Genomic DNA, 25,114 nt, shown 5'->3' on the forward strand with positions numbered 1-25,114 from the left:
TAGTCAGGGAACATTTCTGGAAGGAAGCAATGGGCCATTTGGTAGAGAGATGGGCACATAGCTTTAAACATATAGAAATGGGGGAAAGTTCTTGAGGAGCTTGAACTATGTTAAAATGAAAAAGGCCTCCCAACATGACAGATACAGTGGCTATTGTGTGACCTGGGAGATGTGAATTAGTGTCAGCAGTCTAAGTGGTCATAAAGATTAGATGGCACAGCCCCAGCTGGAACAAGTTCGTAGACACCAGGCCAGCTGGTGTAGCCCCGTGGAAGGCCCACAGGCGGCAGCTGTGAAGGAGGTGGTTCTGGGGATTCCAGCGAGACCAGGCTCCTGGCGTGAGACAGTGTGAGTGGGGGGGGGGCCTCTCTTCTGACTTATTACTGGTTTGATAAATCGGGTGTGCTTTCTCATTTACCCGGCTGAAAAAATATAGCTTTTAGCTTAGTTTTCTTTAGAGCAAAAAGAAAAGTGTTCTGTTTTTGTCTTTCTCTTTGTTATATCAGCTGGTATACAACCGAGAGCTGTGTGTACGTAGGCTCAATTTTTCTTGAGTTTTCTGTCGTTTAATTGAAAGTGGGTTAAAATCCACTTTAGGTTCTAAGGAGCATCCTGGGAGGAATAGTAACACAGGCCTTCCAAAAACTGTGGATAATTCAGAGACCATATATTTTTTGATTTTGGAATTACTCTGATTTTTTTTTTTTCCTTTTCTGGTTGTGCCATGCACCTTGTAGGATCTTAGTTCCCCAACCAGGGATCTAACCCTGGCCCTTGGCAGTGAAAGCATGGAGTCCTAACAACTGGACTGCCAAAAACTCCTGATTTTTGTAAGGTGAATTTTTTTCTTTCAAAACACATTTTTCTTAGGGTGACATTATGGTGTATTCTATGAGTACCCAGAAACTGGTAGGTATAAAGGGAAGGGACAATAGAGGTTTTAAAATTAACTGTGGATGGATATATAGGCAATCAAAATTTAGGAAGAATGTAGTCCTGTCTGATCCATTTGCTGCCTGTTTGACCATACATGGTGGGGTTATTCATACTTACATATGAACAAGCAGCAGATATATGAGCTTGTTACTGTTAAACTGATTAATCCAAGTGTTAATCAGAGATGTCTATCTGTCCGTGTCATATAGTAGAGTTTGTTACAACTATAGGCAGAGAGATCTAGGTGACCAATTGAGAATGTATTTCCATCTGCCTATTATCTCCTAAAATAAAACAATAAAGGTAAAATGCTGAGCCCAGTGCCTTGTGCAAAGGCAGCTTCTCTAAGACTTAACAACACAGAGAAATATCTACTGTATTTTAGTTTGAAAGAGGTTATAAAATGGTATGTAAAGCAATATCCCAGCCAAATAGTTGTTTAGTTCCATTGATCCAGATGCTGTTTTAGGAGCTAGGTACAAGAGCTGGGCTGGGGGAGCCTCTGTTGCTCTGTGCTGCATTTAGTTTTGTTACACAGGAGAGATTGGTGCCTCTTGCTATGATGTCCTCAATAGACGGAAAACATCTATTTCTTTTCCTTATTTTTTTTGGGGGGTGGGTAGCCAGAGACTAATTTTGTGCAGATATTTGTCCATAGATCCCCGTAGGTGGCCTCTCTGAGAGGTCAGTCACATGAGTCCTGTGCATCTTCTCCTTCTGGGGTTTAGGGCAGTGCTTTGGGAGAGCTCGTTTACCTTTCCCTCTGGAGACCTCCCTTTCTGGGGAAGCCTTGGCTGGGATTTCCCTCCTTTCTCAGTGTGTCCTCTTTTGCCATCGTGTTGGACCTTTGAGATTTTTATTCTGGGGAGAAAGACTTGGAAACATAGTTTCTAGCCTATGGTGAATTAAGCATTTGAGTCACATTGATGGGTTCCCAAACCAAATTTTGGCACCGGAGTCTTTAGTAATGGAAATTTGAGTTTTGTGGTCTGCTAACCATGGATGGTGCCACCCAACTGGCCCCCACTCCTTGCTTGGTCTCTATATGCTCTAAGGTAAATCTTCAGGTCTCTGTCCCTTAGTTACTTCCATAAGATCAGGAGGGATTTCCAACCCATTTTCTAACCATTTGACAAGGGTTAAGAAGTCTGTACTTACAGAATTATTTGAACAGGAGAACCTCCTCTACTGAGTAGTTACTATGAAACTTTTATTCCAGCAAGAAGAAAAATTAGTGGTATAAACCCCCAGAACCTGAAGGAATGAAGCCATTCTAAAAATGAATTAATGTTTGTACCGATTTGTTCCCAAGTCCTTATGTTGGTCCCTCTAAAGAGAGTGCAAATTACTGACCAATCTTTTGGTATTTCTTTCAGGGACACCTGTGTGGTTCTTTGTGAAAATTGCTCCAATTCGAAACGAACAGGATAAAGTGGTTTTATTTCTTTGCACTTTCAGTGACATAACCGCTTTCAAACAGCCGATTGAAGATGATTCATGTAAAGGTTTGTAATTCTGATTTGTACAAAAAGAATTATTATTATTATTATTTGCCTATAGTGTGACTCTGTTACAGAGAATTTGAGGTTGCCACAGCAATCTCTGCACAAGGACAAATATTTAAACTTTAATTTGTGTTGGGTAAAGCATTGTATCATTCTGGAATGCACTGAGGGAAAAGAAAGTGAGGGAAAAAAGCTTTGGTTAGGAAGGCATTTTAATCAATTTCATACCTCTGTAGATTAACCCTTTCCAAGTAGACAGAAGAAGGTAATTGGGCACTTCTGGTATCTTTGGAACCTTTGCAGGTTTTCACATGACAGATGTCAGTTACCCAAATGAGCTGCTCATGACCATATTCATCTCACATACATGTACACTTCTTTAAATTCGAGTTCTAGCATTTTCAGAGTGTTAAAGCAGATTTTAGCACATCGCTACCTCTGTGGTTGATTAAGTCTGTGGCTGGTTAATTCATTGGAAACATGGCATTAATGAGGCCAGTGTCTTCAGTAACATTCCCATATGGGTCATTTAATCAACTCCGGAACCACAGATTTTAGCACTCACCTCAGCCGTATCACACACACATATTGTTTGAATAACACTGGGGACCTAGGAGAGGAAAAGGCTCAGATTTTCTAAAACAGTGATACTCCTGAAGTGGTCCAGCCCATCAGGCTGTCAAACCCAGAAGTCTGGAATCAGGAGGTTGTCAGAGCACTCTTTTCCAAGATAGCCAAGAGGCCAGGAGCTCTTTCTCGTAGCAGTATTTCCTGGCTGGGCGGCTGATTTTCCAGCTCTACCTGAGACCCTGCTCCTTGCATTTTTCTGAGATGCAGCAGAGAGATAGGAGTGAAGTTCAAGGGAGAGTAAAACTGGGGCATGTTATCCTTGATGTGACAAACTGTGATTGTTAAATGGCAAGAAAGGAGGAAAGAAAAAGCTTTCCATGGCTGCTCCCTCTGGGGCTGTGTCCTCTGAGGGCGTATAAAGTCCTGCCATGTTTGGATGCTCATTTTTATAGAGTTTAGAGCACGGTGCTGTGCAGACCAGTGCATCCTTTTTTTTTTTTTTTTACTGTCTATAGCTCAGTAAATTGATGACAGCCTGCCTTTGGATTTCAAGACCAGAGCAGATGTAAATAAAGTCTCTCCACTGTCTGAGCCTTCCACAGTCTCCTTTTTTTCCTGCAGATTTGTGATTCCCTGATTTCTGGTTTCTGACTTGAAGATTTCTCAGTGCAGTAGCTATCCCTGGGCGATAGACTCACTCGTGATGAGTGTCATCCTGTTACCATCTAGAAAGGCCATTCGCTTTTTTAACTGGGTAAACACATAAATAGCACGTTAAAGATAATCTGATATTTTGACACTTATTTTTGCAAGTTTTCTCTGAAAAATGTGAACTAGGGGATGTGGTCGAGTCAGAATGTTTCTTATCATCACCACTGGAACATTTTCAGGTGATGTGAAGGGATTGTTTAGCAGGAAGAGCTGAGTCAACTTAGAGTACCCCCCACGGGGTGTCCGTGTGGCATTCTCGGGGAGCCTGAAAGAAGAGATAAATCAGACTGATGCAGGGAGACTCACTGAGGTTTGTTTTTCAGGCATAAAATGCTCCACTTCATTTGTCCTGCCTCACTCATGCCTTCCCCTTGTGCATCAAAGTTTTCGTACACACACGCACACCCTATTCCCTGTTAGCCAAGGGAACCAGATATTAATTCTCTTTGTCCATGAAATACATAGGAGTAATACGTGGCTTGCTTCCTAAAAATTTAAAATATACATGTGTGCATACACACACAAGTACACGCTGTTTGTCCCTCAATATAAGAATGCAGATAGTGGATCATGTTCAATGTTTCCTCCAAGACGGGACTTTATAAGCCTGTCCACTTCAAATGCTATGGCAGATATGTTTAGACCTTCCCACTTGTCATGTCACCGTGCCCCTGACCCACGTGGATTTGGTGGTCTGTTTAGGATGAGGTCAGGTTTTATGCTAATCTGTTGATGATGGAAGAGCATAATAATTCTCTGGCCTTGTTCGTTGTAAGTCTATAAACTGCAGTTCTGGCTGCAAGAGTCCAATATAATGGTGGGCAAACATCTTGTAGATGGAAAATACACGGCCATGTGACTGGGTGATTCTCCTGACTTGACATTTCTCCTTGGAAGTGTTCTCACATTGCGAGATTCCAGCCGGTCTAGCTGCGCTTTCAGTGCAACACCTCAATCAGCATTAAAAGTCTGAGTGTTGGTGACCCAGGCTTGCGTAGAATTCATCTTTAAGAAAAAAAGGTTTCTTTATTTTGGGCTGTGCTGAGTCTTTGTTGCTGCACGGGCGTCTCTCTAATTGCGGTGAGCGGGAACTACTCTCTGGTTGCAGCGTGTGAGCTTCTCGCTGTGATGGCTTCTCTTGTTGTGGAGCGTGGGCTTTACTGCGGGTGGGCTTCAGCAGCTGTAGCCGGTGGGCTCCATCGCTGCGGTTTTCCAGGCTCTACATCATAGGCTCAACAGTTGTGGCACCTGGTCTTAGTTGCTGCATGGCATGTGGGATCTTCCTGGACTAGGGATCAAACCCATGTACCCTGCATTGGCAGGCAGATTCTTTACCACTCAGCCACCATGGAAGCTCGTAGAATTCACTTTTGAGGTGTAATGGAAGGATGGATAATTGAAAACCTCAGAAAATCCCCAGGTATTTGCTCCTTAGCCTAGCAATATGAGATATTTTCCCATAAAGTCAGCTATGCTTAGATTGTCTTTAAAATGATTTTGTTTTTTCTGATGGCTTTGTGCCAAACTTTGGGATTTGGGAGTGGGATGGGTGTATCCTAACAGTAATTCGAGACGCCAGTTGGAGCCTAACATTTTCCCGTGAACAACCCACAAAGGGGAGAACACACAGGATCATTGGTGATAGACCGTTTTAGCATCTGACACAAAGTAACTCCCCTTTGGCCCTAAGCTCCAATCACATGTGATGGGCCCTGGGTATGCTCTCTAAGCCTCCTCTTTTATTTAGTGTATCAATTCTCATGACCCTTTTCATGAATTATCTAGACCCCTGATTGCCTCATCTCTTCTTTCCTGTTCATCTTTTGGCTGTTTCCCTTGTTCTCTGATTAAAAGAAGTGCCCACAAATGGCATGGAGCAAGGGGATGAAAGTCAAGCTAGGTTTGCTGTTTGGAAACAGCTGTACTGTGTGTGCATGTGTGTGTGTTTAGAGGCTGAAGGAGAGAGTAGGTGGGGATTCTTGGTTGAAATGAGATTCAGGGACGCTCTGGGGTTTCGCTTGTTCCCCATCTCTTGCTTTTCTGTTACTGTGGATAATTGGGAGTGGGCTGCAGGGTGTTTTTCTCTGTTGACTCCGCCCTGATAAACCAGGCAAGCGGGTAGAGAAGAATTAGAGTGTAGGGCTCAGAGGTTTTTTCCACATTGTTCCACCCCACAATGAGTCATCCCTCTTGTTTGCTCTCTTACCTCACTGAATAATCTCACATTAAAGGAGCGAATTCATTTCCAAAGGTCCACACATTTACTTCTAAATTCAGGGTTAAAATTGAGCCAAGAGCAGACAACACAATGAATGTAGAACTCTGAAGGAGGTTTGTAAAGGCCAACGATATAGAATATTCAGGGCTGAAGGCTCTGGCAAGCTGCCCTAACTGCTGACCCTTCTCCACGAATCTTCACCTGGGGTACATATGAGGTGCTCTCAGGGAAGAAAGAGGGTAATAGATACAAAGCACAGGCCCCCGCCCTCTTCAATAGTCAGATTTTCTCTCTCTGCACTTGGGATGACTGGAAGGTGATGATGTAGTGACTTCTGCTTGAAGAAGCCATTCTAGAGTTTTGGTTGTTGGTACATCGACAGAATGATCTGGGGGCAGGAAGACTTGAGGACACCTCGGCAGTGTCCACACTAATGGCCCGCGTGTCCTTGGTTCCCTGCTGGGTGTTGGATTACGGCTCCAGCCCCTCTCAGGGACTCGGTGGCTAAGCAGCTCAGGATGTGCCTACGTCCTGGCCTCTGCCCCCCAGGGCGCTTCCAGGAGTCCTCTGCAACTTCTGTTCCAAGGGCTCCCAGGAGGTTTCCCAGGGAGGGGCCTCTAGATCTGTGTTTTCTAGTATCTCTGGACTTGCCCTGGGAGCAGCTGCAATTTCAGCTCCTCTTAGAACCATCTCTTCTGGCCTAGGGAGGATACAGGGATGTATGGGCTAAAGCAGCCTAGTGGGGGACTCACCCCAGCTGAAGCCAGTAGCCAGTGTGGGCTCAAGTAAGGGAGAGAGGGTTGTCCTTACTGAATGGAGAAAGGACTCGGTGAATACTTTCTAGCTGCTTGTTAGAGTGCAAACTGCGTTGCCCTTCTCCTGTCCTTCTCCATTCATGCTTTGTTCCCCCCTCCTGTTTACCCTTCTCATCTTGCCTGATCATGTGATGCTTTGATCGCCCCCTGACACACCCAGCCCTACCTGCCATGTGGTGACCTTTAAGACAGAGCTAGAAGAACCCTGAGCTGGGGATTTCTTCATCTGAGCTCAGTTCCCTGTTGAACTCCCAAATGGGATATAATTGGAAGGGTGTGTGCAGAAATACCTCCTAAAACTGAATAGAGTTTGTAAAACGGGCTACTTTTCCTTTGGGACTTTATGTCTACTGGAAACCCAGATAGAAGTAGGACAATGGGAGAAAACAATTTGTTCTTCATCCACGTTTATTCAGCATACACACTTACCGGGTGTCTTTGGGGATGTTTAGCTTTATGATCGACACTGACATTAAGGAAATGTAAGACAGAGACCCTGCTCCTTATAGTCTATTTGGGAGATGGGCAGACAGGTAAGCAAATAAGAACAAAGAAGCCTAACCAATAATCTAATGGGAGTCTGCCTAAGGCAAATAGGGGTACATAGGCGGGAGCTGGTGATTTGGCTGGGGGTAGGTGGTATCAGGGAAAGGCTTCCTTGAAGGCAGAGGGTCTCCCAGCTGCCTCATTTTCCTTGTGGAAGTGACTTCCCTTAACAAGATCACCTTAAGCTCGATTCTCATTGAGTTATTCTCCCCCAGTTGGCCCTTCGGACAATAGGAAATTGACTTTTTCCAGCAGTGTTTTTCCTGATGCTCTGCTGTAAGGAACATTGTTGGTCCAAATTGTACATTTATCTTCTACCAAACCCATTTGCTTCTCTTCTGTGTTTTCTTAAAATTTTTATTGATGTATAATTACAGTAGTATGTAAGTTTCAGGTGTACAGCAAAGTGATTCAGATATATTAATATATGAATGTATATACATACATACTCTTTTTCAGAACTTTTCCATTATAGGTTATTACAAGTGAATATATTTCCCTATGCTGTACAGTAAATCCTTGTTGTTTATCTGTTTTGTGTATAGTGATGTGTGTCTGTTGATCCCATACTCCTAACTCCTCCCCATTGTCCCCTTTGGCAACCATAAATTTGTTTTCTATGTCTGTGAGTCTGTTTCTGTTTTGTAAATAAGTTCATTTGTGTCATTTTTTTTTTTTAGATTCCACACATAAGTGATGTCATATACTTGTTTGTCTCAGTCTGACTTACTTTCTCCCATGTTTGCAATCTTATTGTATGGCTATCACCCCAGTCACCCTAACTGGGGACTACTTGGATCGCCTCCTCTCTCCTTCTACAGTCATTGATTCTTCCTCTGCAGCTGTTCTCAAGTCTCCCCTTGTCTCCTGGCTCAGGCCACAGCACTGGCCCAGGCCCTCATGATGTCTTGCCTGGGATTCTGGTTGGTCTTCTATCTGTTATCCACTCCCACACTGCCATTCTCTCCTAAAATGCCCCCACCACATTTAAACTCCTTTACTGGATTCCCTTTGGATTTCAGGTTGAAGTTCAAATTTGTTAACTTGCCATCTAGGTTCTTGCACCTAAGTTCTTCTCGGTCTGATCTTTGATGACCTCTTTAGCATCACTTCAGGCCGCTGCCTGCATTCTCCTCCCCTCTGCATGCTATGCACCATTCATCTAGCTATTTAGAAGGTCTTCCTTGTCACTGACATATGTTCTGCTTTATGATTTTTATGCCTTCATGGGTGCTGTTGCTTCTGTGTTGGATTGTCTGTCTTTTCTTTCCTGAGTTCAGCTGGCTCCTACTCATCTTTGCAAAGTTTCCTCTAGTATCACTTCCTGTGGGAAGCTCTCCCTGATAGCCCAGCCTGGATTTGTTATGCCTTCTCTGGATAGTTGAGATGCTTCTCTAGCATCCTGTAATCATGTATTATATAATTTAGCTTACTCTATCATGGTTTTTAATTTACTTATCAGTCTTCTGTACTAGAATACAAGCGCTTTGAGGCCAGAATCTGTACCTTACTCATCTTAGCATCCCTGGTACTCGGCACTTCGATGGTACATATTCGTTATGTTTGGAATTAATATGTGAATGAATGATGTTCTTCCATCTGGCTCAGCATGATTCCTATTACAAAGTTTTTAGAGCCCAGGAAGAACAACTTGGGGGTGGAACTTGGGAAAGGACTTATTTCCTCCCTTCAGAAGAGGCAGAGTCCGCCTGTCCTGGTAGGGATGCGATGGAGGGTTTCATGTTGCCTGTCCATTTCCCCATCCAACATACCCTCACCTTCCTGTGCCCTTCACAGTCAGTCGAGAGCAGAGTATCAGGGCTAGAGTGAGGGACTAGCCTGGGCCTAGGGAAATGCCCAAAAGTCCAGGAATCTTTCTTTTAATGTTTTGGGCCATGCCATCGGATGGACCAGAATCCCAATCCCTGCCAGGCAGGGTCTGAGATATCTGCCCTGCCAAGTCCCTCTTATCATTGGTCCCAGAGTGTAGATCATGGTGGAGGTGGTAGTGGTGGGTAGGTGGGTAGGACTGAATGGGGGGTGTGTAGAGCCCTTGCTGATTTTTACGTGCACAACTGTTTTCTCCCCACCTGGAAAATATACTTTCTTCTCCTCTTGAAGAGCTTTGCAGAATTCATTTCCAGCTTTGTTTTGCGCTGAAGGTGAGCCTGACTCTGAAAGAGACTTTATTTATTTTTTAAAATATAAATTTATATATTTTAATTGGAAGTTAATTACTTTACAATATTGTATTGGTTTTGCCATTCATCAACATGACTCTGCCACGGGTATACATGTGTTCCCCATCCTGAACCCCTCTCCCACCTCCCTCCCCATACCATCCCTCTGGGTCATCCCAGTGCACCAGCCCTGAGCATCCTGTATCCTGCATCGAACCTGGACTGGTGATTCATTTCATATATGATATTATACATGTTTCAATGCCATTCTCCCAAATCATCCCACCCTTGCCCTCTCCCACAGAGTCCAAAGCCTGTTCTATACATCTGTGTCTCTTTTGCTGTCTCGCATACAGGGTTATCATTACCATCTTTCTAAATTCCATATATATGCATTAGTATACTGTATTGGTGTTTTTCTTTCTGGCTTACTTCACTCTGTATAATAGGCTCCAGTTTCATCCACCTCATTAGAACTGATTCCAATGTATTCTTTTTGATGACTGAGTAATACTCTATTGTGTATACATACCACAGCTTTCTTATCCATTCATCTGCTGATGGACATCTAGGTTGCTTCCATGTCCTGGCTGTTATAAACAGTGCTGCGATGAACATTGGAGTTCATGTGTCTCTTTGAATTCTGGTTTCCTCGGTGTGTATGCCCAGAAGTGGGATTGCTGGGTCACAAGGCAGTTCTATTTGCAGTTTTTTAAGGAATCTCCACACTGTTCTCCATAGGGGCTGCACTAGTTTGCATTCCCACCAACAGTGTAAGAGGGTTCCCTTTTCTCCACACCCTCTCCAGCATTTATTGCTTGTAGACTTTTGGATCGCAGACATTCTGACTGGCGTGAAATGGTACCTCATTGTGGTTTTGATTTGCATTTCTCTGATAATGAGTGATGTTGAGCATCTTTTCATGTGTTTGTTAGCCATCTGTATGTCTCCTTTGGAGAAATGTCTATTTAGTTCTTTGGCCCATTTTTTTATTGGGTCGTTTATTTTTCTGGAATTGAGCTACAGGAGTTGCTTGTATATTTTTGAGATTAGTTGTCTGTCAGTTGCTTCATTTGCTATTATTTTCTCCCATTCTGAAGGGTATCTTTTCACCTTGCTTATAGTTTCCTTTGTTGTGCAGAAGCTTTTAAGTTTAATTAGGTCCCATTTGTTTATTTTTACTTTTATTTCCAATATTCTTGGAGGTGGGTCATAGAGGATCCTGCTGGGATTTATGTTGGAAAGTGTTTTGCCTATGTTCTCCTCTAGGAGTTTTATAGTTTCTGGTCTTACATTTAGATCTTTAATCCATTTTGAGTTTATTTTATGGTGTTAGAAAGTGATCTAGTTTCATTCTTTTACAAGTGGTTGACCAGTTTTCTCAGCATCACTTGTTAAAGAGATTGTCTTTTCTCCATTGCACATTCTTGCCTCCTTTGTCAAAGATAAGGTGTCCATAGGTGCATGGATTTATCTTTGGGCTTTCTATTTTGTTCCATTGGTCTGTATTTCTGTCTTTGTGCCAGTACCATACTGTCTTGATGACTTGGGTTTGTAGTAGAGGCTGAAGTCAGGCAGGTTGATTCCTTCAGTTCCATTCTTCTTTCTCAAGATTGCTTTGGCTATTTGAGGTTTTTTGTATTTCCATACAAATTGTGAAATTATTTGTTCTAGCTCTGTGAAAAATACCATTGGTAGCTTGATAGGGATTGCATTGAATCTATAGATTGCTTTGGGTAGTATACTCATTTTCACTATATTGATTCTTCTGATCCATGAACATGGTATGTTTCTCTATCTATTAGTGTCCTCTTTGATTTCTTTCACCAGTGTTTTATAGTTTTCTATACATAGGTCTTTAGTTTCTTTAGGTAGATATATTCCTAAGTATTTTATTCTTTTCATTACAATGGTGAATGGAATTGTTTCCTTAATTTCTCTTTCTGTTTTCTCATTATTAGTGTATAGGAATGCAAGGGATTTCCGTGTGTTAATTTTATATCCTGCAACTTTACTATATTCATTGATTAGCTCTAGTACTTTTCTGGTGGAGTCTTTAGGGTTTTCTATGTAGAGGATCATGTAATCTGCAAACAGTGAGAATTTTACTTCTTCTATTCCAATTTGGATTCCTTTTATTTCTTTTTCTGCTCTGATTGCTGTGGCCCAAACTTCCAAAACTATGTTGAATAGTAGTGGTGGGAGTGGGCACTCTTGTCTTCTTCCTGACTTTAGGGGAAATGCTTTCAATTTTTCACCATTGAGGATAATGTTTGCTGTGGGTTTGTCATATATAGCTTTTATTATGTTGAGGAATGTTCCTTCTATTCCTGCTTTCTGGAGAGTTTTTTTTTTTTATCATAAATGGATGTTGAATTTTGTCAAAGGCTTTCTCTGCATCTATTGAGATAATCATATGCCTTTTATTTTTTAATTTGTTAATGTGGTATATTACATTGATTGATTTGCAGATATTGAAGAATCCTTGCATCCCTGGGATAAAGCCCACTTGGTAATGGTGTATGATCTTTTTAATTGAAAGAGACTTTAAAATATTCTAGCCCATGGTTCACACAAGCAAATTCCAATGAGCACTTTCATAAATGGCCGATTTGGGGGAAGATGTCAAAGACCCCTGGAGAGTCTGGGCTGTTCCCTCCTGTCAACACCAGCAGGACTCCCCATGGCCCAATCACCATGAGTCTCTTTTCACACTGACCCAAGCAAGTCCCATTTCTCTGCCTAATGGCATTGGGATGGATGAAAATGCCACTACCTTTTATTATAGCCCCAAACTTCTGGAAGAGATAAAAAGACCTGATTTGCTATTCTTGCTATATTGACAAAAATTTGTACAGATTATGATCCTTAAAGATTGTGCAGAAAAAAAAGAGCCATCATTCTGCTTGACTCCATTGTCCTCTGGATTCTCAGTCTGTCTTGGAAAGGTGCTCCAGGGTAAAATGTGGTAAATGAGATTTCTGCTGCTAGGCACTGACTACTTCTAAACTCTAAAGGATGAAATATAATATTGCCTAGTCTTGCTTTTAGCTGTCATGTAGAAATAGTTACCTGCTCTGTTTATTTAATATACACCTCTCTCCAGGTCTTTGGCACTTCCAAGCCCAAGCCTGGTTTGGAGAACCCCTACAGACTTTCAGGAGTCTCATGAGACAATTGCTGTGGTCATAAGCTTGATGCAGAAGGCTTGTTGAATGTTGGAATGGACACTTGTCTCTGGGGACCTTTAAAACATCCCTCATGCATCTTAAATTGTTAGTAAAGATCACTTGTTCATTTTAGATTTTGGAGTATGGAGTGGGAGGATTAGAAAAAGACCAATGTTTTACTGCCCCTGGAGGAACTAGTCCAAAGGGCCAAGGAGGCCTCAAGACAGTGTTTATTTTAGTCCACTGCTGCTCAGAGCCTGCTAAACTTAGTTTGCTTTACCAGGAAAATGCATCCTGCACTTAAAGCATGTAGGTAGAGTATTTTAAGTTCCACTTTACAGGTGAGATAACTGAGGCTCAGGTGACTTAAGCAATTTGTTCGTGGTCACAAGCAAGCAGATTTGGGACTTATATCCATATTTCTTTATTCCAAGTTCAGTGCTAGGCTCATTGAATTTCTAGTTTTAAGGGGACCTACGTGCCATCAACTATCCTTCCCTCATCCCAGAGAAGACTAAAATCAACCAGTATTATTTCCCCACCTCTCCAGGGGTTAAATTCATTTCTTATTCCCCTGGCTTTGGAGAATGTAGTACATGGAATGACCATTTGACTAGCTTGTCTAGTTATTTAAAACCTAGAACCAGCTTGGTCTCTGCTAGAATCAGACGCCATGGGGCTTGCAAACAGCCTGAGCCATACATTCAGAGAAACGTCTCGGTTGGCTGGTATTATCTGGCAGAAAAGCCTTGGGCCAGAGTAGAGTGATCTGGGTTCTAGACTCTTTAACTGCCTGGACACTCTGTGCCTCAGTTTCCCTATTTGTAAAACAATGCTACTATTAAAACCTGCCTTCCCTATACCACAGAGCTATGATTAGGACCAAGTAAAAGTACAAAGGAAAAGTCCACTGCTGCCCAGATTTCAGCATGTCCAGGGGCTTCTCTGAGCAGCGAGTTTTGATGGCTAGGATGGCCGAGTGACTCATGGGTGCACAAGAAGTTGGGGTGGGGTGGTGGGGGGCGGTGGGGTGGGGCGGGGTGGGAATCTGCATTTGACAGCGTAACTTGTGGTGTGAATGTCCGAGTGCCTTCAGGACCCACATGAACCTGTCTCCCCTGTCTTCCGCATGCTCCAGGCTGGGGGAAGTTCGCTCGGCTGACCAGAGCACTGACGAGCAGCAGGGGTGTCCTGCAGCAGCTGGCTCCCAGCGTGCAGAAAGGCGAGAATGTCCACAAGCACTCCCGTCTGGCCGAGGTAAGGGCAAGGGCTTAGTTCAGCTTAACCCTCCGCTCACTTCAGGGGGTCCCTGGGCTGAGAATATGGTCCCCAGGGAGGGTGCTGGCTTGGACGGGACCTTCGAGACTCTGGACTCTTGTCTCGGCTGAGCTGCATACCACAATGTGTGACTCTGGGTAAGTGAGTTAACTCTTGTGAGCTTTGTACTTTGCTGTATGTAAAAGGGAACTCCAAATTCCATTTGAAATTGCTTGAGATAAAAGATGTCAGTTGACTTGGAAAGTAGTAGTGCCATATATATGAAGAGGGCTTTACTTATAAACCTTTGCTGTTTGGGCAATACATACTATTATAGGAAAAGAAGATACAGGAAACAAAAAGAAAGAGAATAAAAATCACTTAGAATCCCACTAAACAGGTAACATTGTTAGAATTTTTTATGAGCTTGCCTTTACTCTTCCTTGTATTTAAGAAATATTCTATTTCCTCAAGCCTAAGCAATGTATTTTTTCACTCTAGTGGAGTTGAGATGTATCTAAGAATCAATATGTGCATTTAAGGTGGCTTATATTGCCTTTTCTTCATTTTATATAATTATCAACATGTGAAAAAAAAGTGAAAGTGTTAGTCGCTCAGTCATGTCCGTTTCTTTGTGACCCCATGGACTGTAGCCCACCAGGCTCCTCTGTCCATGGAATTCTCTGGGCAAGGATACTGGAGTGGGTAGCCATTTACTTCTCAAGGGAATCTTCCTGATCAAGGGATCAAACCCAAGTCTCCTGCGTTGCAGGCAGATTCTTTTACCATCTGAGCCACCAGGGAAACCTGATTATGAAAGTTTTCCTGGATAATAAATATACTTAATATTATTATTGTTTCCATAACCTTTGTAGTAAGGAAAACTCATGGTGATGGTGTTCCTCCTTTTGCTGGGACAAGTGAGAGTCTAGGAAGCCTGGACAAGATGTTTGATCAGGCTTAGTGCACCCCCATGATTACTGTCTGTCTTTGGCGATTTTGCATTGCAAACCACTCTCATCTCCCTGTGGTGGTGCCTGGTCTTTTTCCCAACTAGACCAAGTAAGGTCTAGTTAATTAGTAAGACCAATTAAGAGCATTACAGCTTCTATACAGCACATTTCCATCATACCCAAAGATGACATACCTTAGCTGTCTCTCTGCCTGGTGGTGGCCCGTCAGTTCTTAATCTGAGCGCAGAAGGCAGGGTGCTTCCTGACTTGCCTCTTGGCTCCCATACCCCTGAGGGAGATGCTCCCAGCACGGTGCAGCTGACAGTGGGTGCTCTGCACATATGCACTGAATGTCTAACGAGCTGACTACAGAAGATGTCCCTATATGTATAGCAGCCAAAAGCTTCTGCCCATAGTGGGAATGGGACATTCATTTCTGTCATGTTGGAGCAGGTGAGACCTTGGATGATGGTAGCATCATTTTTATCATGACGTGGGCTCATCTTATGATAAAAAAAGGAGACCGTTCAGCTCACAGCCTGTACTGTCTGTCCCTGATGCTGCTTTTGGTTAACAAAGTTCCCTCCTCTCACACTGCTCTCCACCTGGCTCACTCCCTTCCAGCCACGTTCCTGCTGTTCCTCTTACAGCACAGGCTTGCTCTGCCTGTAGATATCTGTGTGCGGCTCCTTCACCAATGGCAAGTCTTTGCTCAAATGTCATTTTCTTTCTGTGGCTATCTGTGTCAGTAAGAGTTGCAAGAACTAGTAGGATATTTATATTTGAAGAGATCGATTGCAAGGAGTTGGTTTATGTGGCGATGGGGGCTGGCTGGACAGGTACAGAATTCACAGAGCAGGTTGGCCAGCTGAAAACTCTTGCAAGGAGCTGATGCTGAGGTCCATGGATGGAAGTTCTTCTTTCTCAAGGAAACCTCAGTTCTGCTTTTAAGGCCTTTCAACTGATTAGATGAGGACCACCTAGATTATAGAGTGTAATCTCCTTTCCTAAAAGTCAGCTGATTGTAGGTGTCAATCACGTCTACAAAATATCTTCACAGAAGCACTTAGTGTTTGATTGAACAACTGGGTATCATGGCCTAGCCAAGCTGACAAATGAAACTAAACATCATGGTTTATTCCTTGTCAATTTGGCACCTGTATACATTTCCTTAAACCATGTTTAATCTCCAAATAAAGACAAAAGTTGAGCTCTGAAGAAATGATGCTTTTGAACTGTGGTAATGGAGACGACTCTTGAGAGTCCCTTGGACTCTCAAACCAGTCAATCCTAAAGGAAATAAGTCCTGAATATTCATTGGAAGGACTGATGCCGAAGCTGAAACTCCGATACTTTGGCCACCTAATGGGCAGAACTGACTCACTGGAAAAGACCCTGATCCTAGGAAAGATTGAAGGCAGGAGGAGAAAGGGATGACAGAGGATGAGATGGTTGGATGGCATCACTGACTCGATGGACGTGAGTTTGAGTAGACTCCAGGAATTGGTGATGGACAGGGAAGCCTAGCGTGTTGCAATCCACGTGGTCGCAAAGAGTCAGACACAGCTGAGCAACTGAACTGACGAACAAAGTCATACTTCCACCTAATATCATCCCCTTATCTTTTTAAATTAAACTTTTAATTTTGTATTGAAATATAGCTGATTCACAATGTTTTGATATTAATAGTTTCAGGTGGACAGCAAAGGGGCTCAGCCATACATATACCTGTATCCATTCTCTTGCATATAATCAAAACATACCTACCCTCCCCCAGAGGAGGATGCAAACTGCTTGGATGAGATCCTTGACATCCTGTAACTTAAACAGTGTGATATAAACTTAATTTCTATCAATATGTCTTGTGTTAGATGATAAAGGAGTAAGAGGGAAGAAAATAAAAGTAATAAATAAAATAAATTGCCTATACACACACATATACACAGATACATGCAAACATTCATAACAAAATAAGAAATACTCATAACTCTTAATCTTCTCCTTAACCTCCTCTGTTATTCTCCACTTAACATCTCCCGATATACTCTGAAATTGAAATCGTTAGTCACTTAGTCATGTCCAGCCAACTCTGCGAACCCATGGACTGTAACCTGGCCGGCTCCTCTGTTCATGGGATTTCCCAGGGAAGAGTACTGGAATGGGTTGCCATTCCCTTCTCCAGGGGATCTTCCCAACCCAGGGATCGAACTCAGGTCTCCTGCATTTCAGGCAGATTCTCTACCCTGTGAGCTACTAGGGAAGCTATACAGTTTGCTTATTTATTGTACTTACTGTTCACTGATATGTCCCAAGCATTTAAAAACAGTGTTTGGCACATAGTAGATGCTCATAAGTGTTTTTTTTTTTTTCTTAATTGATCAAATGGATAAAAGAAAGGAAATGATGTTGGTGTTTTTGTCTACCTGTCTGGCATGAGTAAGTGCTGATTGACTGGCAATATGAGGCAAACATCTGGGTCCTCTCCCACGGGCTAGTAAATTTTAATTAGCCTAGCTAGAGGCTTATGGATTTTATTGATCTTTTCAAAGAACCAACTTTTGGTTTTGTGGATTTTCTCTAATGGTTTCCTGTTTTAAATTTCACTGATTTCTGCTCTAATTTTTTTTTTCCTTCTGTTTAGTTTGGATTGAATTTACTCTTCTTTTTCTAGCTTCCTAAGATAGAAGCTCAGTTTACTGATTTTTGATCTTTCTTCTTTACTAATATATCAGTCCTATAAATTTCCTTTTAAACACTGCTTTCACTGCATCCCACAAATTTTGATAGGTTGTGTTTTCATTTTCACTTTGTTCAAAATATTTAAAGCTTTCTATTGAGATTTTTTTCTTTGATCCCATGTGTTATTTAGAAGTGTTGTTTAATCTCCAAGTATTTGGCGATTTTCCAACTATCTTTCTGTTACTGATTCCTGGTTTAATTCCATTGTGATCTGAGGGCAGACATTGTTTGATTTCTATTCTTTTAAATTTGTTGTGTTTTATGGCCTAGTGTGTGGTCTGTCTTGGCGAATGTTCCATGTGGGCTTGAGAAGAATGTATATTTAGCTACTATTAGAGGAAACAGTCTATAGATGTCCTTTTTATCCACTTGATTGATGGTGGTGTTGAGTTCAACAATGCCCTGACTGATTTTTGCCTGCTGGATCTGCACGTTTCCATTAGGGTGCTGTTAAAGTCTCTAACTATCATAGTGGATTCATCTATTTCTCCTAATCATAATGGATTCATCTATTTCTCCTTACAGTTCTGTTCGTTTTTGCCTCATGTATTCAGTTCTTTCAGTTTTTGCCTCAGGTATTTAATATTTTGATGCTCTGTTGCTTGGTGCCTATGTACTAAGGATTGTTATGTCTTCATGAAAAACCAACTCCTGCATCAGACATAGACTGGAGAGGGAGGTGGGAGGGGGGTTCATGTTTGGGAATGCATGTAAGAATTAAAGATTTTAAAATTTAAAAAATAAAAAACTAAAAAAAAAAAAAAAAAAGAAAAACCAACTCCTTTATCATTATGTAATGCCATTCTTTTTTTAAATTTATGTTTTAATTGGAGGATAATTGCTTTACAATGTTGTGTTGGTTTCTGCCATAATTATATATATATCCCCTCCCTGTTGAGCCTTCCTCCCCTCCCTCATCCCACTCCTCTGGGTCATCACAGAGCATCAGGCTGGGCTCCCCGTGTTATACAGCAGCTTCCCACTAGCTAGCTATTTTACACATGATAACCCAATCAAAAAATGGGCAGAAGACCTAAATAGGTATTTCTCCAAAGAAGACATACAGATGGCCAATAAATACATGAAGAGGTGTTCAACATCACTCAATATTAGAGAAATGCAAATCAAAATTATAATGAGGTGTTACCTCACACCAATGAGAATGGCCAACATCAAAAAATCTACAAATGATAAATACTGGAGAGGATGTGGAGAAGAGAGAATCCTCTGCACTGTTGGTGGGAATGTAAGTTGATACAGCCACTATGGAGAACAGTATGGAGGTTCCTTAAAAAACTAGGAATGATACTACCATATGACCCAGCAATCCCACTGCTGCATATATACCCTGAGAAAATCATCATTGAAAAAGACACATGTGTTGTAATGCCATTCTTTATCCCTGATAATTTTTCTTGCTCTGAAGTTTCTGGTCTGTCAGAAATGAATATTGCAACTCCCATTTTCTTTTGCTTAGCATTAGTATGGTAAATCTTTCTTTACCCTTTTGTTTTAATCTATTTGTGTCTTTGTATTTAAAGTGGGTTTATTACTGACAGCATATAATTGGGTCTTATTTCTCAATCCACTTTGATAATCCCTGTATTAATTGGCCTATTTAAATCATTGACATTTAAAGTGATTATTGTTAGATAATCACTTTAAAGTCAGATTAAAATTGGATTAATATCTACAGAATTTGTTGCTGGTTTTTCTTTGTTGTCCTTGGTTCTGTGTTCCTATTTTGTCTTCCACTTTTTTTGCCTTTTATGGTTTTAACTGAGCATGTTATATGATTCTATTTCTTTCCTGTTTCCTTAGGATATCAATTATACTTCCTTTTTTACTTTTTTTTTTAGTGGTTGCCCTAGAGTTTGCAGTATACATTTACAAGTAATCCAAGTCCACTTTCAAATACAGTCATCCCTAGGTATCTACAAGGGACTTTTTTCCAGGACCCCTCACAAATACCAAAATCCATGGATGCTCAAGTCTTTTATATAAAATGGCATGTGTTTGTATATAACCTAAGCATATCCTCTTATATAATTTAAATCATCTCTAGATTACTTATAATACCTAATATAATGTAAATGCTCTGTAAACAGTTGTAAATATAATATAACTGCTGTGAAGATAGTTGCTGGTGGAGCAACAAATTCAAGTTTTGCTTTTTGGCACTTTCTGGAATTCCTTTTCTGAATATTTTGATCTGCACATGGTTGAGTCCACAGGCGTGAAAACCATGGATTTAGAGGGCCCGCTGTAAACTGTGGGTTGGGATAATCCTTTGGAGGAAGAAATGGCAACCCACTTCAGTATTCTTGCCTGGGAAGTCCCTTGGACAGAGGAGTCTGGCAGGCTGCAGTGCGTGGGGTCGCAGAGTTGGACAGGACTGAAGTGATGAGCATGCATGCCCTGTAATATACTGCTTCATGAGCAGTGCAAGTGCTTTGTAATTAAATGCTTTGCTAATTGTTCTGTCGTGTCCCTTGTATTATTCTTGTGATTCACTTATTCATAAGTGTACATAAGCGTTTATATACATATACACACATATTATCATGTATTGCTGCTATTACTTTGAACAAGCTGTTACCTGTCAGATCAATTAAGAATAAAAAAAGTTTTCTTTTACCTTCCCTTATTCCTTATGCAGTGTGCACTATTCTTTTTAATTAAGTGGATCCAACTTTATGACTGATATTTCTTTCTCTCTGAATATCTTCTTTATACGCTTCTTGCAAAGCATTTCTGCTGGCAACAAATTCCCTCAATTTTTATCTGAGGGAGTCTGTTTATCCTTTCACTTTTGAAAGATAATATTCCAAGGTATAGAGTTCTAGTTTGGTGTTTGCTTTTTCAACACTTTAAATATTTTACTCTACTCTCTTCTTGCTTGTGTGGTCTCTGAGTGGAATTATGGTGTGATTCTTATCTTTCCTCCTAATAGGTTATGATTTCCCCTCACTCCCACCTGCTATGCACCCCCTTCCCTGCCCCCGCACCCTGGATTCTTTGAGGAATTTTTGTTTGATTTTCTGCAGTTTGAATATGCTATGCCTCAGTGGTTTTTTTAAAAAAAAGTTTCTTTTCATTATCTTGCTTTGTGTTTACTGAGTTTCCACTCTCTGTGGTTTGGTGTCTGACATGAATTTGGGGGAAATTATCTGTCGTTATTGCTTCAAATATTTCTTCCATTTTCCCCTTCTTTTCCTTCTGTTATTCCCATTTCATATTTGTTACACCTTTTGTAGTTGTTGCACAGTCCTTGGACATCCTGTTTTACTTTAATTTTTTGTCTTTTTCTCTTTGCTTTTCAGTTTTGAAGGTGTCTGTTGACATGTTCCCAAGCTCAGAAATGCTTTCCTCTGCCATGTCCTGTCCACTATGGAGCCCATCAAAGGCATTCTTTATTTCAGTTACAGTATTTTTGATCTCTAACATTTCTTTTTGGTTCTCTCTAAGAATTTCCATCTCTGCTTATATTTTCTGTCTGTTCTTGCATGCTGTCTATTTTATCCATTAGAACCATTAGCATATGAATCATATTTTTAAAAATTTATGGTCTGATAATTCCAGCATCCCTGCCATATCTATGTCTGTCTCTGTCTTTTTAGACTGTGTCTTTTGGCTTTTAGTATGTCTTGCTACTTTTTGTTAAAATCCATACATAATGTTCTGGGTAAAAGGAACTCAGGTAAGTAGGCCTTTAGTGTGGTGTAAGATATCGGGGCAGGTGGGGGGTATTTCCTAGGGGCGCTCTGTTCAAAGTGATGCTTTTCAAGGCCCAGCTGACTTCACACTCCAGAATGTCTGGCTCTAAGTGAGTGATCACACCATTGTGATTATCTTGGTCATGAAGATCTTTTTTGTACAGTTCTTCTGTGTATTCTTGCCACCTCTTCTTAATATCTTCTGCTTCTGTTAGGTCCATACCATTTCTGTCCTTTATTAAGCTCAATATGTCAGCAAATTTGGAAAACTCAGCAGTGGCCATAGGACTGGAAAAGGTCAGTTTTCATTCCAGTCCTAAAGAAAGGCAATGCCAAAGAATGCTCAAACTACTGCACAATTGCACTAATCTCACACGCTAGTAAAGTAATGCTCAAAATTCTCCAAGCCAGGCTTCAGTAATACGTGAACCGTGAACTTCCAGATGTTCAAGCTGGTTTTAGAAAAAGTAGAGGAACCAGAGATCAAATTGCCAACATCTGCTGGATCATGGAAAAAGCAAGAGAGTTTCAGAAAAACATCTATTTCTGCTTTATTGACTATGCCAAAGCCTTTGACTGTGTGGATCACAAGAAACTGTGGAAAATTCTTCAAGAGATGGGAATACCAGACCACCTGACCTGCCTCTTGAGAAATCTGTATGCAGGTCAGGAAGCAACAGTTAGAACTGGACATGGAACAACAGCCTGGTTCCAAATAGGAAAAGGAGTACAGGGTGTATATTGTCACCCTGCTTATTTAACTTCTATGCAGAGTACATCATGAGAAACGCTGGACTGGATGAAGCACAAGCTGGAATCAAGATTGCCAGGAGAAATATCAGTAAGTTCAGATATGCAGATGATACCACCTTTATGGCAGAAAGAAAAGAAGAACTAAAGAGTCTCTTGATGAAAGTGAAAGAGGAGAGTGAAAAAGTTGGCTTAAAGCTCAACATTCAGAAAACAAAGATCATGGCATCCGGTCCCATCACTTCATGGGAAATAGATGGGGAAACAGTGGAAACAGTGTCAGACTTTATTCTTTGGGCTCCAAAATCACTGCAGACGGTGACTGCAGCCATGAAATTTTAGACGCTTACTCCTTGGAAGGAAAGTCATGACCCACCTAGATATCATATTAAAAAGCAGAGACATTACTTTGTCCATAAAGGTCCATCTAGTCAAGGCTATGGTTTTTCCAGTGGTCATGTATGGATGTGAGAGTTGGACTATAAAGAAAGCTGAGCCCTGAAGAATTGATGCTTTTGAACTGTGGTGTTGGAGAAGCTTCTTGAGAGTCCCTTGGACTGCAAGGAAATCCAACCAGTCCATCCTAAAGCAGATCAGTCCTGGGTGTTCCTTGGAAGGACCGATGTTGAAGCTGAAAGTCCAATACTTTGGTCACCTGATGCGAAGAGCTGACTCACTTGAAAAGACCCTGATGCTGGGAAAGATTGAGGGCAGTAGGAGAAGGGGACGACAGAGGATGAGATTGTTGGATGGCATCACTGACTCAATGGACATGGGTTTGGGTAAACTCCGGCAGTTGGTGATGCACAGGGAGGCCTGGCATGCTGCGTGCGATTCATGGGGTAGCAAAGAGTCAGCCATGACTGAGTGACTGAACTGAACTGAATGGACCTTGAAGGCATTGTGCTAAATGAAATATGTCAGACAGAGGAAGACAAATACTGTATGATCTTATTTTTATGTGGAACTAAAACAAAGCAAAGCAAAAAGTCCTGATCTGCATAGATAATGGACAACAGGTTGGTGGTTGCCAGATGCAGGGGATAAGGGCAATTGAAACTGATGAAGTAGGTCAAAGGGTACAAACTACCAGTTATAAAGTAAATGAGTTCTGGTGATGTAATGAAGCATGGTGCCTATTGTTTGTAATATTGTGCTGTATATTCAAAAGAGTAAACATTCTTACTACAAGAAAAAAAATTTGTAGCTACATGTGGCAATGTATGTTAATTCAACATTTCGGACATCATTTTGCATTGTATATAAATAAAGAATCATTATGCCATACGCCTGAAACTAATAGGATGTTTCCCTGATGACAAAGACGATAAAGAATCTGCCTGCAATGCAGTGACCTGGGTTCAATCCCTGGGTCGGGAAGATCCCCTGGAGGAGGGCATGGCTACCCACTCCAATATTCTTGCTTGGGTATCTAATAAACAGGAAATAGGATGTTACATGTCATCCTACATTTCTCAGTAAGGAAAAAAATTCAATTTTCAGAAGTAAAACAAGTTTTTTGTTGGATTCATATATACATATATATTTCATATATATAGTGTTCATATATATTTATATTGATTTTTTAAAAAACAAAATGTCATAATTCTGTATGTGTTATTTTCCAGTTTGCCTTTTCCCCCACTTACTAGCTTATTTGGGATATTTTCCTAAGAGCACATATCCCTTTCATTCTTTTTAATGGTTACTTTGTATTCATTGCATGACTATATCTAAAGCTATTTAGTTAGCTGTCCCCTTGTTGATACATAATTAGATTGTTACCAGTCTTTGGTTATTACAGATCATAATGCTTCAATGAACTTCTTTGTATGTATATTTTTGTTTTAATTTAGAAAACCTTAAGACATTCAGAGTAGTAAAGAGTAATTTAACAAGTTTTCATTTACCTAATTTGTTTATATAGCACATGCTGACAATTTCTCACTCCAAATTCTTTTTTAAAAATTAAAATATTACATGGAAACCCCCTGGTTGTCTAGTGGTTAGGAGTCAGCAATTTCACTGCTCTGAGCTTGGGTTTGATCCCTGGTCAGGGAACTAAGATCCCATAAGCGACTTAGCAGCAGCAGCAAGCTGCATCAGATCAGTTCAGTTTAGTCGCTCAGTCATGTCCGACTCTTTGCAACCCCATGAACCACAGCATGCCAGGCCTCCCTGTCCATCACCAACTCCCAGAGTCCACCTAAACCCATGTCCATTGTGTCAGTGATGCCATCCAACCATCTCATCCTCTGTTGTCCCCTTCTCCTCCGGCCCTCAATCTTTCCCAGCATCAGGGTCTTTTCAAATGAGTCAGCTCTCCGCATCAGGTGGCCAAACAGCCAAAATAAATAAATAAATAAATAAAATAAAATATTACAGGTAAAGTTGAGGTCCTCTTAGAATTTATTCCCAGAGGTAACATTGCCCTAAAGCTGTATGTCTCCTTGCTATTGGTGTTTTAATATTTTTATTACTTATATTTTTATTCATAAACATATACTCTGATTTGTAGTTTTAAAAATGTAGGTTCACAAATTATATCATATTTTATGACATATTTTATACCCAACATTAATTTTTGAAAGCTTTTTATTTAAAATTATTATAGACTCACAGTAAGTTGCAGGGCTTTGCTGGTGGCTCAGAGGTAAAGAATCCACCTGCCAAGGTAGGAGATGCGAGTTCAATCCCTGGGTCAGGAAGGTCTCCTGGAAAAGGAAGCAGCAACCTATTCCAGTATTCTTGCCTGGGAGATCCCATGGACAGAGGAGCCTGGCAGGCTGCAGTCCATGGAGTCGCAGAGTCAGACACAATTGAGCAACTAAACAACAGCAACAGGTTAGAAAACTAGCACACAGGGTGCTCTGTACCCTCCATTCAGCTTCCCTCAGGGCAGCATCTTATAAACTACAGTCTAATAGTACACAGTGCGACGTATAACTATAGGAGATCAACATGTATTCAGGTCAGTTCAGTTGCTCAGTCCTGTCCGACTCTTTGTGACCCCACTGTCTGCAGCACGCCAGGCCTCCCTGTCCATCA

At 41.2% G+C, this 25,114-nt stretch overlaps 1 protein-coding gene across 2 annotated transcripts in view; it reads left to right on the top strand.

The window, feature by feature from the left end:
• The window catches only part of KCNH1 (potassium voltage-gated channel subfamily H member 1), a 418,239-nt gene that overhangs the window by 49,506 nt on the left and 343,619 nt on the right, over positions 1 to 25,114 (top strand). For both annotated transcript variants that reach the window (XM_069544233.1, XM_069544232.1), the window contains exons 4-5: positions 2,313 to 2,441; positions 13,790 to 13,908. In XM_069544233.1, the coding sequence (XP_069400334.1) occupies positions 2,313 to 2,441; positions 13,790 to 13,908 (248 nt within the window). The remainder of the gene's footprint in view (positions 1 to 2,312; positions 2,442 to 13,789; positions 13,909 to 25,114) is intronic.

The sequence above is a fragment of the Ovis canadensis genome, chromosome 12 (assembly GCF_042477335.2).
Source record: "Ovis canadensis isolate MfBH-ARS-UI-01 breed Bighorn chromosome 12, ARS-UI_OviCan_v2, whole genome shotgun sequence".
In the NCBI taxonomy this organism is placed as follows: Eukaryota; Metazoa; Chordata; class Mammalia; order Artiodactyla; family Bovidae; genus Ovis; species Ovis canadensis.